Genomic DNA, 13,970 nt, shown 5'->3' with positions numbered 1-13,970 from the left:
GCTGAGCAGCCCATGGCCACTAAGTGCCCAGGGCATACTGAAGTCTACAGGTGAGATAGCTCCTTCGGGGGAAGCATGGTTGAGTGGTTAGAGCTCTAGCCTACAATGGAAAGACCTGAATTCAATTCCTTGCTTCCTCATGGACTCCTGTGTTAACCTTGAGCAAAAGTCCCCTAGTCTCTCTCAGAAATGGAGGATAATAGCACTGCTCTGTCTCACAGAGGCAGCGTGAGATAAATGCACTGAAGATTGGGAGGTGCTCTGATGTGACCGGTGATGGGGGCCAGGTAGATATCTTACAGGTTGGGGATGCTGACACGCATTATGTTGGGTCTTGGTGGAGCCGGATGAAACTTTTTCATCTGAAAATATTTTTGGCAAAAAAATTTAGATTTGGTGACACTGAAGCGTTTTGCCACCTGGTCCTGTTTTCGCTGAATTGCTCCTTCAGGGAGAAACCAACAAAAATTCTGAGGAGTTGAAATGTTCCATTCTGACATGATCAAAATGGGACCGTTTGGATTTTTCAGCTGCAGCATGGCTTTTGATCTTGACTTTTCCTTCCATTTCATATAAAACCATAAAAAAAAAAGTTTGGTTTGGGCCCAAACCATTTTTATTTTTTCCCCCCAACTATACGATTTGCTGATTTTTTTTAAAAAAATTTGGTTTTGGGGCAACCCAAAAGGACCCCTCCTTCCGCACACACAATTTTTTGGGACTTGCCTGCCAACCACTAATCTGTTTGCGCAGCTGTAGTCCTGGGTACCAGCACATAGCTCCTTCTTTGGTTTGTTCCCGCTCCCTAACTGTAAATCTCTCTAGTGTCAGGGGATGTTAAAATGAGGCCATTTTACAAAGGCAGAGTTCAACAAGGGTCTCAGTGTAGCTGGGAAGTTTATGATGAGCTTGAGAAGGTGGGAGCTGCACTCCATTAAGCAGCTGTGGGCCTGGTGGATTGATGCTTGGAAGAAAGATGGGCAGCAAATTGGATTTTGCATTGTCTTTCCATAATTCCTCTGCTCTAGGGGGTGACCTGACAGCAGGGACTTTGACATTACCAACCCAACCTCTGCATCGGAACAGCCCTACCACTCACACGCACTCTGACACACTCATCTGTGGCATATTCTAATCCAGATGCACGCACCTGCACACACTTGTCTGTGGCCCATTCTAATCCAGATGCACACACTCATCCAAACTCACATAGGCACGCTAACCCACATGTAAACTTGCACTCGTCACATGCCCTAAATCAACTTCACAGCCATTCGTTCCTCGTTCACTCCTGCACACATGCAAACTCACACCCATGCGGGCACATTCACACATGCACGCCCGGACACAAACACACAGCCTACTCCAGCACTCCTCCTGTCTCTCTCTCTCTCTTATCCCTTCCCACCCTCATCTTCTTGCAAAACATGCAATGCCTCTTTTTTGTGTGTCATTTTTGACTGTACAACTTCCACCATCTCTGTCTCCATGAGAAAGGAAGGAAGGAGAAATGGAGACAGGAAACAACCCCCTCCCCACCAACTGAAAACCAGTTACAAGATGAACGCTTTATTGGCTGAGCAGAATTTCAATGACGCGTCTCACACAGACACACACACTCTCTGGTCACAGATATCCAATAAGCAGAGCACAGCATCTTGGAATGGAGCAGAAAGCAGATTGTTACACAGAATAATCCTATTTGTGCCCTGATAAAGTTTCTCTCTCTCCAGGTAGTTAAAACAGAAGCCACCACTTTACAAGGGCCTTTTAACATTCTGGTGGAGTCGTGGGCTTACAACACTGGCATTACATTTAATGGGGAGGGGCAGAGTGAAAGAGAAAAGCAAATAAATAAATAAGAGAATCTGAGAGATGCAGCAAGGGGAAAAGAGCCAACTAGAGTGAGAAAGAGAGGAGGAGGAAGACGAGAAAAGAGGGCTGTGGCCACAGGGAATGCGGTGTGTCAGGGGAACACCCACTATGGGATTTGGTAGAAATGGGGATTTGCCATCTGGGGTTCTTTATGTGAGAGCTTTCTTTGTTTGCTGCCCCTTTTGGGTCAAAGGCAAGAATGAAGGATGCTGGGGTGTTCCTTTGCAGGATAACCTCTGACTTGGTTGGCCATTCCCCTCTGTTCACTGGAGTGAGACTCTCAGCTGGGTTTTTAACCCCTGAGCTCTGGGATGCAGACACCCCATTGTGGCAGTCCTGGGGGTACATTGCCGGAGGACTTCAGTGGGAAGCTTTTGCCTGAGCCAAAGCATGCAGTCTTTGCTCTGTTATTCTAACAGACCACAACCCGTGTCTGCTGTTCCCTTCTAATGGCTCTGTGGATGCCTTGGGTCTTTGTTTTCATTTGTTGGTGACTCAGCCAACAAGTAATTTCTATTCATCTATCAAGGACAACGTAAATACAAGAAAATCGTAGGCTTGTGTGCGTTGATTTCTGGGAGGGAAGAGTGCCTGCTTCTGTACAAGTTTATGTTGCCCTTGAGGTCCATGCTATGTACCAATATGATTCTCGATTCCAGGGCATTTGAGTGCCCCACTTAGTACAAGTCTTCCCTATAGCTCTGCCAGGCTACCTCCTATCAGTTGCCTTGTCAGGAAGGTGGCCTATAGATTCCTGTTTTTGAAACACACAGGCAAGAACGGGTTGTGGCTGATCACCCTAAAGAGCGTTGGGTTACACCACTAGTTATGCAGGAGCAATCCACTTCATGTGTACCCATAATTAGAGGGGGCGTATAATCAAACTCAGGGCCAACGCTACAATTGCTTGATCTTGTAGCTTTCATTATGAACAGCCTAGCACGCAGCTTCTGGGCATCTAATCTGCTCCCCAGGCTCAGGTCAGACTGACCTATCCCTCCCTCTGCCTCCACTTTTAGGCGTGGGCTACCTGATTGCTTGACCTAGGTGTTATGCCTCCTTCAGAGTGAGCACAGCCTGTGCCAATTTGCCTGCATTCAGTATATATCCAAGTAGCCTGTGCTGATTGCAGCATTGCTATAACCTCTAGCAGTCTTCTGGGGCTGTTCCCTGATTTTAAACTATATGGGATGGAGGACAAAGGTTTAGGCTGTAGCTGCGAAGCTGATGGTTTTGGTAACCCAAATCAGATTTGACTCCTGGCTTCCAGAAGGGAAAGATGGGTTTTGGTAACATTCCTTTGCGACCCCAGCTCTCAATCTGTTCTGAACCATTGCTCTAGCTGGTGTTAGAGTACACTGTACTGCCAGACTATCTTTCAGATGAGATGCAAAACCCAGCTCCTGATCCTTTTCACTAAAGATTCCTGAGCAATTCAGTTTTTTTTTGGCTACAAAAGAGTGATACCCTCATATCCTGGCAAGACTCCAACTCGGGTAACTACATTTCCCCAGGTCTTTAAAAAAAAATCCCCTGAAGTTTTAATTGAGCTCCTCTGTTCTTCTTCACTTCCTGCCCTCAAGTGCTGCACTGTATTGTTGTGTGCTGTTAGACAGCTGTTGAGTTCCACCTCAGAGGTGGCTGCATTTAAGTGGTGGCGGGATTGATTCCTGTACGCGTTGTTTGCAAAATGCTTTAGGAAACAAGGCGCGGTAGCAATATAAGCCTGAAGCCAACAAAACTGTAGCTGAGAAAGACAGGGATGGGGTGAAGGTAAGACATACCAAATAAGGCAACCGCCAAACAGAGAATCCCAGACAATGCCAAGAGGAACTCCGCCTGCCAACCATGATAGCAAGACCAATTGAACGTTGGATACATCTTCTGTAAGGGAACAGCGGGTTGGTGAGGGGAGAATGGACTTGATTTAATAGGCCTTTTCTATCACTAAGATTAATTAATGTCTGCAGAGCGTTTTGAAGTGCTATATAAGTGCTAAGCAGCTCAAGATTATAAATCATTCTAATGCACTATTCAATGCAAGTCAGCTCTGATTAATTTTAAAGGCATATTTATTGCTTTGTTTGGGGATAATTTCAGAATCTACACCTAGCAGAGGGTGAAGTCAGGGCCCCCTCCTTCCCCCAGGCTTGCTTGGATGGTGGACTGTGCCAAAACTAAACCCTGGAGAGGCTCTTTAAGGCTATGGGGTCTTGCTATCATGGTTGGCATGCGGAGTTCCTCTTGGCATTGTCTGGGATTCTCTGTTTGGCGGTTGCCTTATTTGGTATGTCTTACCTTCACCCCATCCCTGTCTTTTTCCATTGGTTGTCCCTGATTTCTGGGTACTGTGCCTCCACCTTTGACTGAGTGGGGCGGACCTTTTGTTCTGGTGGACTCCACCCATCTTCTCCAGAATTCAAATAGGCTGCCTCCACTCCCCTCCCCGGGCCTTTCCTTGGTTGTCCTCCGCCCCCGCCCCCATTTAGTTAATCTTTGTGGTTCCTCCCCTCTCCTGATGGGGAGCTGCTGTTATTGTTTCTGTGGTGGAGTTCTTTCCCAGGGGTCAAATGGCTGGACCTCCCTCCCATCCTTGTCCCCCTTGAGTTGCCCCAAGTTATCAGTCCACCCCAGTCCCTTTTTGGCTGCTCCCCTTCTCTGAGAGTGGGCAAGGTCAGCGGGAAGAGCCTTTTGGGGGCTTTTCTTGCCATCCTGGGCTGCTAGTGGTGATATAGACTGTACTAAGGCTGGGTGTCTGCTCTCTGGGGTTGCACTTTTGCTTCCAATCCTTGTCAGCTGAGAAATGGTCCTAAGCTTGACTGGCGAAGAATGTTTACACTCTCGTGTATGCAGAGAGCACACAGAGGAGATCAAAGTGGCCTGACAGGCCAATGTAGAGCATACTTCACACAGAAAGCTGGGGAGGGGAAGGGGGATGTGGGAGATGTTAACTTCTCTCTGTCAGCCAGCCAGGCACAGAGCTCCCATGCTACTCCAAAGGCAATCAAAGAGACTTGTTGATAGCTCAGTTGCTCTTTGGTTTTCCCTCCATGCTCTTCTGGGAGTTCAGGGCTGTCCCCTTTGAAGATCGATATAATTAGGCTCAAAGCGTGGGCGGAGGAGGAACTGGTGAGAGAAAAGAGGAGATAAAAAGTGGGAAAAACTAAAGCATCACAGAACCGTTTTGCCGGCTGTTTAGGCAGCATCAGACCTGGCTCGCACAAGCCCTTTAGTTCCTCTCTTTTCCGGCAGGGCCTGGGAGAAGGGTTTAGAATTGATCTAGATTTGTTATGTTCTCTTCTTTTTCCTCTTGTATTTTTCAGGAGAAGAGGGTTGGTTTCTTTTCTTCTTGAGGAGACTCTGAAGTCTCCCCATCTGCTTGGCTTTGTTGCAAAGCCAAGAACTTTTGTGGGAGAAAATACAAAGGAGCAACCGTGTTTTTTATTTTTCCCCCTCCCAGCTCTTTGTATGTGTCATCAAACCGACTCTGTTAATCGGGGAGCAAGGAGGAGAAAAATATTCCTGTCCTTTTTTGTTTCCTCTCCCAAGCTCCTCAGTGCAAGGAGCTTTCCAGAGCTCAGGTCTTTGGCAAGGATCAAAGCCCTTGGAGTGTCAAAAAGTTGTGACACTTGGAACCAAGATCCCTCAGTCTTTTCATCTTCCCTCACTCTGTTTTCTCCTTGCGTTGTTGGCCTCTGGCTGCTGTATTTGGAAAGCATAGAATCATAGAAATGACAGGCTGGAAAGGACCTGAAGAGGTCACCATGTCCAGCCCCCTTTGCTGAAGCAGGATCAAGTCAAACCTAGCCCATCCCTGACAGGTGTTTGTCCAATGTGTTCTTAAAAACCTCCAATGATGGGGATTCCACGACCTCCCTTGGAAGCCTGTTCCAGAGTTTAGTTATCCTTCTAATAATAAAGTTTATTTTTCCTGATAGCTAACCTAAATCTCCCTTGCTGCAGATTAAACCCGTAACTTCTTGTTTTGCCTTCAGTGGACATGGAGAACAATTGATCACTGTCCTCTTTATAACAGCCCTTTACATATTGGAAATTATCAGGTCAACCCACCATCTCCTTTTCTCAAGACTAAACATACCCTTTTTTTTTTTAACCTTTCCTCACAGGTCAGGTTTTCTAAACCTTTGCTCATGTTTTGTTGCTCTCCTCTGGACTCTTCAGTTTTTCCACATCTTTCCCAAAGTGTGGTACCCAGAATTGGACACAGTACTCCAGCCTGACCGGTGCTGAGTAGAGTGGGACAATTACCTCCTGTATCTCACATACAACACTCCTGTTAATACTCCCCAGAATGATGTTAGCATCACGTTGTTGATTTATATTCAGTTTGTGATCCTCTATCACCCCAGATCCCTTTTGCCACCTAGACAATTATTCCCTGTACTGTAGTTATGCATTTGATTTTTCCTTCCCAAGCAAAGTACTTTGCACCTGTCTTTACTGAATTTCATCTTGTGGAATTCAGACCAATTCTTCCAATTTGTCAAGGTTGTTTTGAATTTTGATCCTGTCCTCCAAAGTGCTTGTAACTCCTCCTGGCCTGATATCATCCACAAATTTTATGAGCGTACTCACCACTCCATTAGCCACATCATTATAAAAATACTGAATAGTACTGGACCCAGGACAGAATATGCCCTCCCAGTTGGACAGTAAACTATTAATAGCTACTCTTTGAGTATGGTCTTTCAAGCAGTTTGTGCACTCACCTTATAGTAATTTCATCTAGATCACATTTCCCTACTTTGCTTATGAGAATGTCATGGGGGATTGTATCAACAGCCTTTCTAAAAATCAAGATGTATCACATCTACTGCTTTCCCCCCCATCCATTAGGCCAATAATCCTGTCAAAAAGGGAAATTAGCTTGCATTGGCATGATTTGTTCTTGAGAAATCCATCCTGGCTATGCCTTATAACCCTATTGTCCTCCAGGTTCTTACAAATTGATTAACAATTTGTTCCAGTATCTTTCCAAGTATTGAAGTTAGGCTCACTGGTCTATAATTCCCTGGGCCCTCTTTGTTCCCCTTTTTAAAGATAGGTACTGTTTGCCGTTCTCTAGTCCTCTGGGATCTCACTCTTCCCCTAAGAGTTCTTGAAAACAATTGCCAATGTGTGGCCCATTGGAGAGGGAGTTGGACTGGGCCAAAGGAGACCAGAGTTCTATTCAGCGCCAGCTCAATGGGCAGGCGAGCAGAATGGATGCCCTGAGTGCCAATATCCACAGGGTGTGTTTTTGATTTTTGCTTAGCTGCTGGTGTGGACTGTGTGAAAATGTTTTCCTCCACCCAGGCCAGCAGAACAGCTAGGGCCATTCCTGGTTCTATTCTTAATCTGCTGTTTGACGTTGGGCAAGTCACTTCCAGTCTATGCCTCAGTTTCTCCATCTGTAAAACATAAAGGCAGGCCTGTATCATTTCCCCTGAAGCGCTTTCAGATGTGGATGGAAAGTTTCTGTACAAGAACACAGTTATGATCTTATTGCACCTGGATGCATCTACAAAACACTTGTCCACTCCCCAGCTCCACCCCCTGTATTGCTCAGGTACTGGTAGAGAGCTGGGAAAAAGTTTTGGAGTTCTGCTGGCATTGAGTTGCTTGCACCCAAGAGTCCTCACGGTACCGTGACTGGGAGAAGCCCAGATCGGATTGCTGAAGAACTGCTGCTGGAGGGAGAACTGGAGTATCCCCTGGTAGCATGCAAGCAAAAGTCTTTGTTTTCTTCCTTCCCAGCCCCCTTATTTGAAGTCCAAGGGTTGGTGAACATATCTTAGTGCCTGGGAAGGTGCAGTATTGTTGGGAATCTAAGTCCTGGTTTCTATCTCTAGTGGTGACCGATGGTGCACTTATTCCAATAGTGAGAAAAATCGGTTTAAAAAAATAAGACTTGAGGGGTGGGAATGGGTTTTAAAACACAAGGGTAGACAATGATTGTGAATGTGAGTCAACAAGGCTCATCCGTCGGTACTTCATATATCCACAACACCCCAGTCTTGCCTTCTTCAACTGTTGCACCTGCAGTGTGATTTGTGTGCCCTCCCTCAAGCCGTCCCGTGTCATGTCAGTGAGATGGCTTGTGGTCTAAGGCTCCTGCAATTTGCTCCTCTTTATTTCAGTGACCTCTCTTTCCTTGCCCCTGCAGATACCCCAGATAAGCTACGCTTCCACTGCCCCCGACCTGAGCGACAACAGTCGGTATGACTTCTTTTCCCGCGTTGTGCCCTCCGACACCTACCAGGCCCAAGCCATGGTGGACATAGTCAAGGAGCTCAAGTGGAATTACGTCTCCACCTTAGCCTCCGAGGGAAGCTACGGCGAGAGTGGGGTGGAGGCCTTCATCCAGAAGTCCAGAGAGGATGGTGAGTGAACTTCCTGCCGAGATACAGGCCATGGGGTCTGGGAGCAAAATACAGCTGGATCTCTTGGGGTGAGCTGCATTATGGGTCATGGTGTCGGTAACTGCAAGGAAGTGAGGGGTAGAATGTATCTGGATACAGCTGGGGTTGAGTTAGTCCTTAAGCTTGGATGGCAACATCTGCAGTTTGGAAGCTGAAGGACGTGGGTTCTAGGCCCACCTCTAATCTCTCTCCGTCACTGATCTGTCCATACAGCTGAATACATCAAGCAGGTGAGGAATGGCCTCTCTCTGGCTAGCTAGCAAAGACAGAGGTGATGACTGAAGGGGAAAGGGCTAGTTTTTATGAAGCTTCTTGTGCTTTAAGGATCATCCTAGGGGCACTTGTCCCCAAATGCAAGTGTAAACTTTGTGAAGCAGCTGTGGCTTAGTCTGCTGTGGTAACAGCTGCCCATTGGAGGTGCTACATTAGCCTGCACCCAGGCCCGTATCGTGTTGCCGGCACAGCAGAATTGGGAAGCTCCTGTTGGCATCTGGGAAACAGCGACCACTGCGGCCTGTTGGCAGATTGTTACAGCTTCCTGAGGCCCGTCTGTGGCATTGGGGGTTAGGCAGCTTTTGAATTGGGGGGGCAGCTTGTGGGGGACTTGTGTGGTAGCATAACATAAAGCTCTGTCCACGTGGTTAGGCTAATACAATTCAACCTCAGTCATGATCCACCGTAGGGGGCCTTAGGGTCCGGCGCAGGACCCAGGTACAATCGAGAGATGCTAGTGTCTGGCATGGGGCCTGTGAAGAGTCAGACCGAAGGGAATAATCAGCGTGAAAAGCGACTAGAACCCCGAGTCGAGACGAGGCCTATGCTGGAGAGAGGAAATGTATGTGGAATGGGACGGATCCTGCTGTCTTTGCTTGCTCAGGGTTGGGCCCACTTGGAGTTTCGCCTGAACAAGGGTCTCTGGATTTATCCCTCTTTCCACCTCTTCCTCTTTCCCCGTGCTAAATCCCCAAATAGCCTAATGCATGCTAATGCCTCTGTATATGTGCTTTCGGCCTATCAACCGTATTGTAATTGCTTATTCCTGCGGACCACATAGTGACCAAGTGCTCCACATTGGTACCACCCTGCAGCTAGAATCCCACCATAAAGCTCACCTAAGCACTTTTAATTGCACCGCTAAAGGTCACAGCAACAGTCTGTGGGGGAACGGCAGTTTGTGAGGCATCCCCGATGGCTGGGACTCAACGTCTGGGCTCCACCTGGGCAGGCCCTGTGAGACGAAGGGAACTCTAGCAGTCTGGGGAGGAAGAAGCAATGCGGGGTGGGAATGAAGCGATAGACAAGCCCTCTCCCTTACTCCTCTTCTCCCCCTCCAAGGGCTCTCACCCTAATGGGGAGGGGTCACCCTTTCCGAGGATGGAGGAAGACCCTAGCTCCGGTATCAAAAGGTCCCCTGGCTCAGAGAGAGGAACCACTCTCCTGGGAAGAGAGGGGGATTTCATCTCCTATTCAATCGTTCCTGGTCCTTGTCCCCACTACACAGGGGCCCTGATCCTGGCTTGGGGGCTCTGCAGCCTTGCAGGGTGATGGGGCAATTCAATCCTTATTTGTTGGCTTCTGCTGTGGGCATCTCTTCTCCAGGCAGGTATATAGGCCTCAAGTCATCCTTGGGAATGTGCAGAGACCAGTGGGGTGGCAATGCCCCTCCCCTGGTGCAGCCCCTGGCACAGGTGAGAGTTGCATTGGGGGCAGACTTAACCTGTCTGCAGCTGCTTAGCCACTGTGAGCTATTGGAGTGACTAAGACGAGCCACCCCCTCCCCCTCCTGCCCTGACACCCCTCCGGCTCCAGGGTGGTTCCTAAGGGGCATGTGCCAGTGGGGATATTCCCCATGGGGAGTGTTGCCTGGATACCTTGTGGCCCCCTTGCACTTTCACAGCTGACAAACGGACCCAGAGTGTGGGGCTGCATCTCCCCCCACCAGTGGAGCATTGCATCTCTCCTGTTAACTCTGACCTCTCCTTCCAACGGGGTCTCTCCCCAGGCAGCCCCCGGTACCTGGGCACCCTTCTGTGTCGCTAGCACGGACAAAATAGCCAGCCACTTACAGCGGGGCCCGCCTGCTAAATGAAGTTTGATGTTTCCAACTTCTTTAGCTGCGGCACAAGAAAAGAAGGAAGGCAGGAGAGGGAGAGAAGAAAGAGAGGCGCCGATCTCCAAATTGAAATCTGAACGGAACGGCTGTGGGCTGCTGCTGACGTCCCCCTCTGCAGCCTAATCCTTCTGTGAGATTAAAGATGTCTTTGGCCCATATTGTATTGATTCATTCCCTGAAGTATAAATCATCCCTTTGCAGGCTGGCAACGAGTGGCTAAAGCTGGGGGATTTAAAAAAAAAATGATTCTGGACCAACGATGAACCAGGCAGGACATAAATTTAAAAGCCTTGATTAAGACTCTTTGTGTGAGCTGCGCTGCCTATTGCTCCTGGAGGCCAGTGAGATGGGGGGTGGAGGGCTGGGACACTGAGGAGCAATGTTAGGGGCTCAGGGAGAAATTGTCTGCAAGAGCAATGTAGTCCTTTGTCGTTTATCCCCATCTGGTACTGTGTGATCCAGGCCAGGACTCAGAGGAGACCTGGTGTTGGAGTCCGGAGTAGCAGAGGCTGCCTCAGTCTGGGAGTTGGCAAGCCAGAGAGAAGCACAGGGATTGTCAGTGCCCAGCAGCCTCATTGGACCATGCCTTCACATTCACTACAGCTGAGCCCTCACTCCCTGCGTGTCCACGGGGCTGCAGACTTGTGACAGTGTCCTGAGATATACAGCCACGACAATGCAGGGATGCAAGGTCATCGACCCAGCTGTTGCAGTGGGGAATATTTCCCCCCCCCCTTCCCTCTTACACTGAAACAAGCTCCCTGTGGCTCAGGCTGATTAGGATGCTAGGCCCCCATCTTGAACTCGCCGTGACAGCACAAGCACATTCCCCTCTCCCCCTCCTTGTGGCATTGGCAGAATGATGCCATCTCTGTTCTGGTATTAGCGGCTCCCCCTTTCAAGAGAGGAACCCCCATGGCTGAAATTGAAACAAAACAAGGGTAGAAAGCATGTTCCAGTGGTTAATTACTCTCACAGTTTAAAAATGGTTTCAGAGTAGCAGCCATGTTAGTCTATATTCACAAAAAGAAAAGGAGTACTTGTGGCACCTTAGAGACTAACAAATTGTATGTCTTGTTTCCAGTCTGATTGCTGGTGCTTAGTTGCCAACAGAGATACCCCAACTGTTCTCAAGTTGGTGATGGCATGCACACATCACAACACATTTTATCTCAAGACACAGGACCAAATTATTTGCTGACTTTTCCCACGTTAGTTGGGTTGTACAAGGTGTAAATCAAGACAGAATATGCCCTACAGAGTCAGTGACTCCTGTTATTATTAAAGTTTGTACTTGGGTAGCACCTAGAAGTCTCAGTCATGGAGCAGAACCGCATTGTGCCGGGTGCGGTACAATCACAGAATAAAAAGACAGTCCCTGCCCCAAAGAGCTTATGTCGTTCCCAGGGGGTAGCACAGTCCATCCTTTGGGCACCAGCAAGAGATCTAGATTCTGTTCTCCATCAGTGGCGACTTTAGAATCAAGACTGGATGTTTTTCTAAAAGATCTGCTGTTGGAACTCTTTTTGGGGCAGCTCTATGGCCTTTGCTGGGCAAGAGATCACACTGGATGGTCCCTTCTGGTCTTGGAATCTATGAGTCCGTCCACAGAAGTTTCTGGACCGTAGTGTCTGCTGCCCATCATTCTTTCTGAGTAAGTTAGCAGCTAAGAAACTCATTTGCTGTGTGTAAGGAGACTTGGAATAAGTTGGGGCTTTGCTATGGCCCAGCCAGTAAGCCTATTCCAACCTCCCAGCCTTTCCAGATCAGTCACCGGGCGGGGCACTTTCCAGGAGAGAAGACTTCAGACAAACACTACCAGGTTTTAACGGAAAATAAAGTTGGCACTGTTGCTTGGTTCTCCCAGTTCAGTGGAATTATCTCTGCGGGCAGGTTCTTTAACTTGTCTATAGACTTTGGACAGCCTGAAAGTCTGTGCTCAGCAAAACTCTTTGCAAGGATTTGACTGACGGGTGAAAAGCATTCGGCTGACGGGTGCCACTGGATGCTTAGAAAGGATTATCGCCAGTGACAGTAGAGGGGAGAGCGCTGGCTGCATTCTGGGAGCTTGCAGCTGCTGCGGCTCCAGCCTTCCCCAAGAGGGGCTGCTGTGGAGAATAACATGGGAGTCCTGGAGGGGGAGCTTTGAGTCACACCAGTGCTAGCGTCCCCCACCAGGAGTCTCTGAAAGGAGTGGGACAGGAGCTCTCCCACTTCTTTAGGGGTGGGGTGGAAATGAGGTCTTAGCCTCTCCCAGAAGGAGACTCTATAGGGAAATCTGCAGGAGCAATCAGAGGGGGTGGGGAAGGGAAGAACAGACAGCTATTCCAGTCCCAGCCTCTGTCAGTAGGAGGCGCTGTTGTTAAGAGCTGATATGGCACCTTATCCACTAACTAACTATTGACATACATGCAAATACCGAGCACTCCTGTAACAGTGGTGCAAGTTCACTGGCTGGAGGCCATCTCACAGCTACTCCGCACCCAGCCCCTCCCAACAGAAGGCACCATAGGAAACGGTGGGAGGAGCTGCCCAGGCGTGGGGAGTTCCAGCCTCTCCCAACAGAAGGCACTGCAATGCTGTCTGCGGGGTGCTCGCTCGGAGCTAACCTCTCTTAGCAGGAGTATGCTACAGGAAATTGATGTAGGACTGGCTGTGGGGAGAGCTCGGCTTGGCCTATCCCTGTTCTGCATTTCTTTGGCTATCTGCTGCATAATAATCCATGGAGAGTCAAGAACTAAAGAGTGTTTTCAGAGGCAGTTAGAGTCCTGCCATGCACCGACGGCTGCCTATTACTAATTTAACTGTATCTGAATGGCACATTACGTTCTGGCAAGATCTGTGGGACACCGGTCCATCTAGCGCAAGTCAAACTGTGTTACGGCCTTATAAATGGATAACGGGAATAAAAACTTCTAGGTGATGAGCTTCTAATCAGAGCCCTATAAATAGGAACTGCATTAATCCAGTGGCTCTGAGAACCGGCTGCGCTTTTAGTATGCAGAAATGTCCATCTAGGGATTCAACTGGGAATCGCTGCTCTTTAGGATTTTAACTTGAAAAGCAGAATGTTTTGGCATGTCTGCAGTCTTACGTGAGTGCGTGTGTGCTTCAGAGCAGGCAGATGTGGCTGTTCCTGGATGCACAAGTACTTGTGATTGTGTGGATGTATGGGGGAATGTACTTTGTGTGTATACACCTGCATCTGTACATAAGTGAGCGGGTCTATGTGTGTTACTCAGGGAAAAGGTGTCCTCATCTAGCACTGTGTGTACGTGTTGATTGTCAGCGTTTCTGCATATACCTGGGGGGTATGAACCTGTGGGTGTGTGCATAGGGGTGGGTGTGCACATAGGGGTGTGTGTGTGTGTAATAGAGAGTGTGTATGTCTGGGTGCATCTCTGTAGACTTTGAACGTGTGTATGAATGTCCAGGAATATGTGGCACATAGCAGTGAGAACAAGTGACTAAATTATCTGTGAATCCATAGGTGTATGAATGACAGGGCTTGTGTATGTATCACTGCTTGTCTGGATGTAGGCTGGGTGTGCATGAGAAAG

At 48.4% G+C, this 13,970-nt stretch overlaps 1 protein-coding gene and 1 long non-coding RNA gene across 7 annotated transcripts in view; one reads left to right on the top strand and one right to left on the bottom strand.

Moving 5' to 3' along the window:
• Window positions 1-10,219, bottom strand: part of LOC122457141 — a 29,535-nt gene extending 19,316 nt beyond the window's left edge. Inside the window, exon 1 of the long non-coding RNA XR_006276507.1 lies at window positions 10,208-10,219. This is a non-coding gene — a long non-coding RNA (uncharacterized LOC122457141). The remainder of the gene's footprint in view (window positions 1-10,207) is intronic.
• GRM4 (glutamate metabotropic receptor 4) overlaps window positions 1-13,970 on the top strand; it is a 247,953-nt gene that overhangs the window by 103,311 nt on the left and 130,672 nt on the right. For 5 of the 6 annotated variants that reach the window (XM_043500559.1, XM_043500562.1, XM_038380296.2 and 2 more), the window contains exon 3: window positions 8,042-8,258. The exons of the other annotated variant lie outside the window; for it this stretch is intronic. In XM_043500559.1, the coding sequence (XP_043356494.1) occupies window positions 8,042-8,258 (217 nt within the window). The remainder of the gene's footprint in view (window positions 1-8,041; window positions 8,259-13,970) is intronic. 6 annotated transcript variants of the gene reach the window in all.

This window comes from Dermochelys coriacea, chromosome 21, assembly GCF_009764565.3.
Source record: "Dermochelys coriacea isolate rDerCor1 chromosome 21, rDerCor1.pri.v4, whole genome shotgun sequence".
In the NCBI taxonomy this organism is placed as follows: Eukaryota; Metazoa; Chordata; order Testudines; family Dermochelyidae; genus Dermochelys; species Dermochelys coriacea.
Note: the sequence above shows the minus strand (reverse complement) of the source record. Positions and strands in the feature narration are given on the sequence as shown.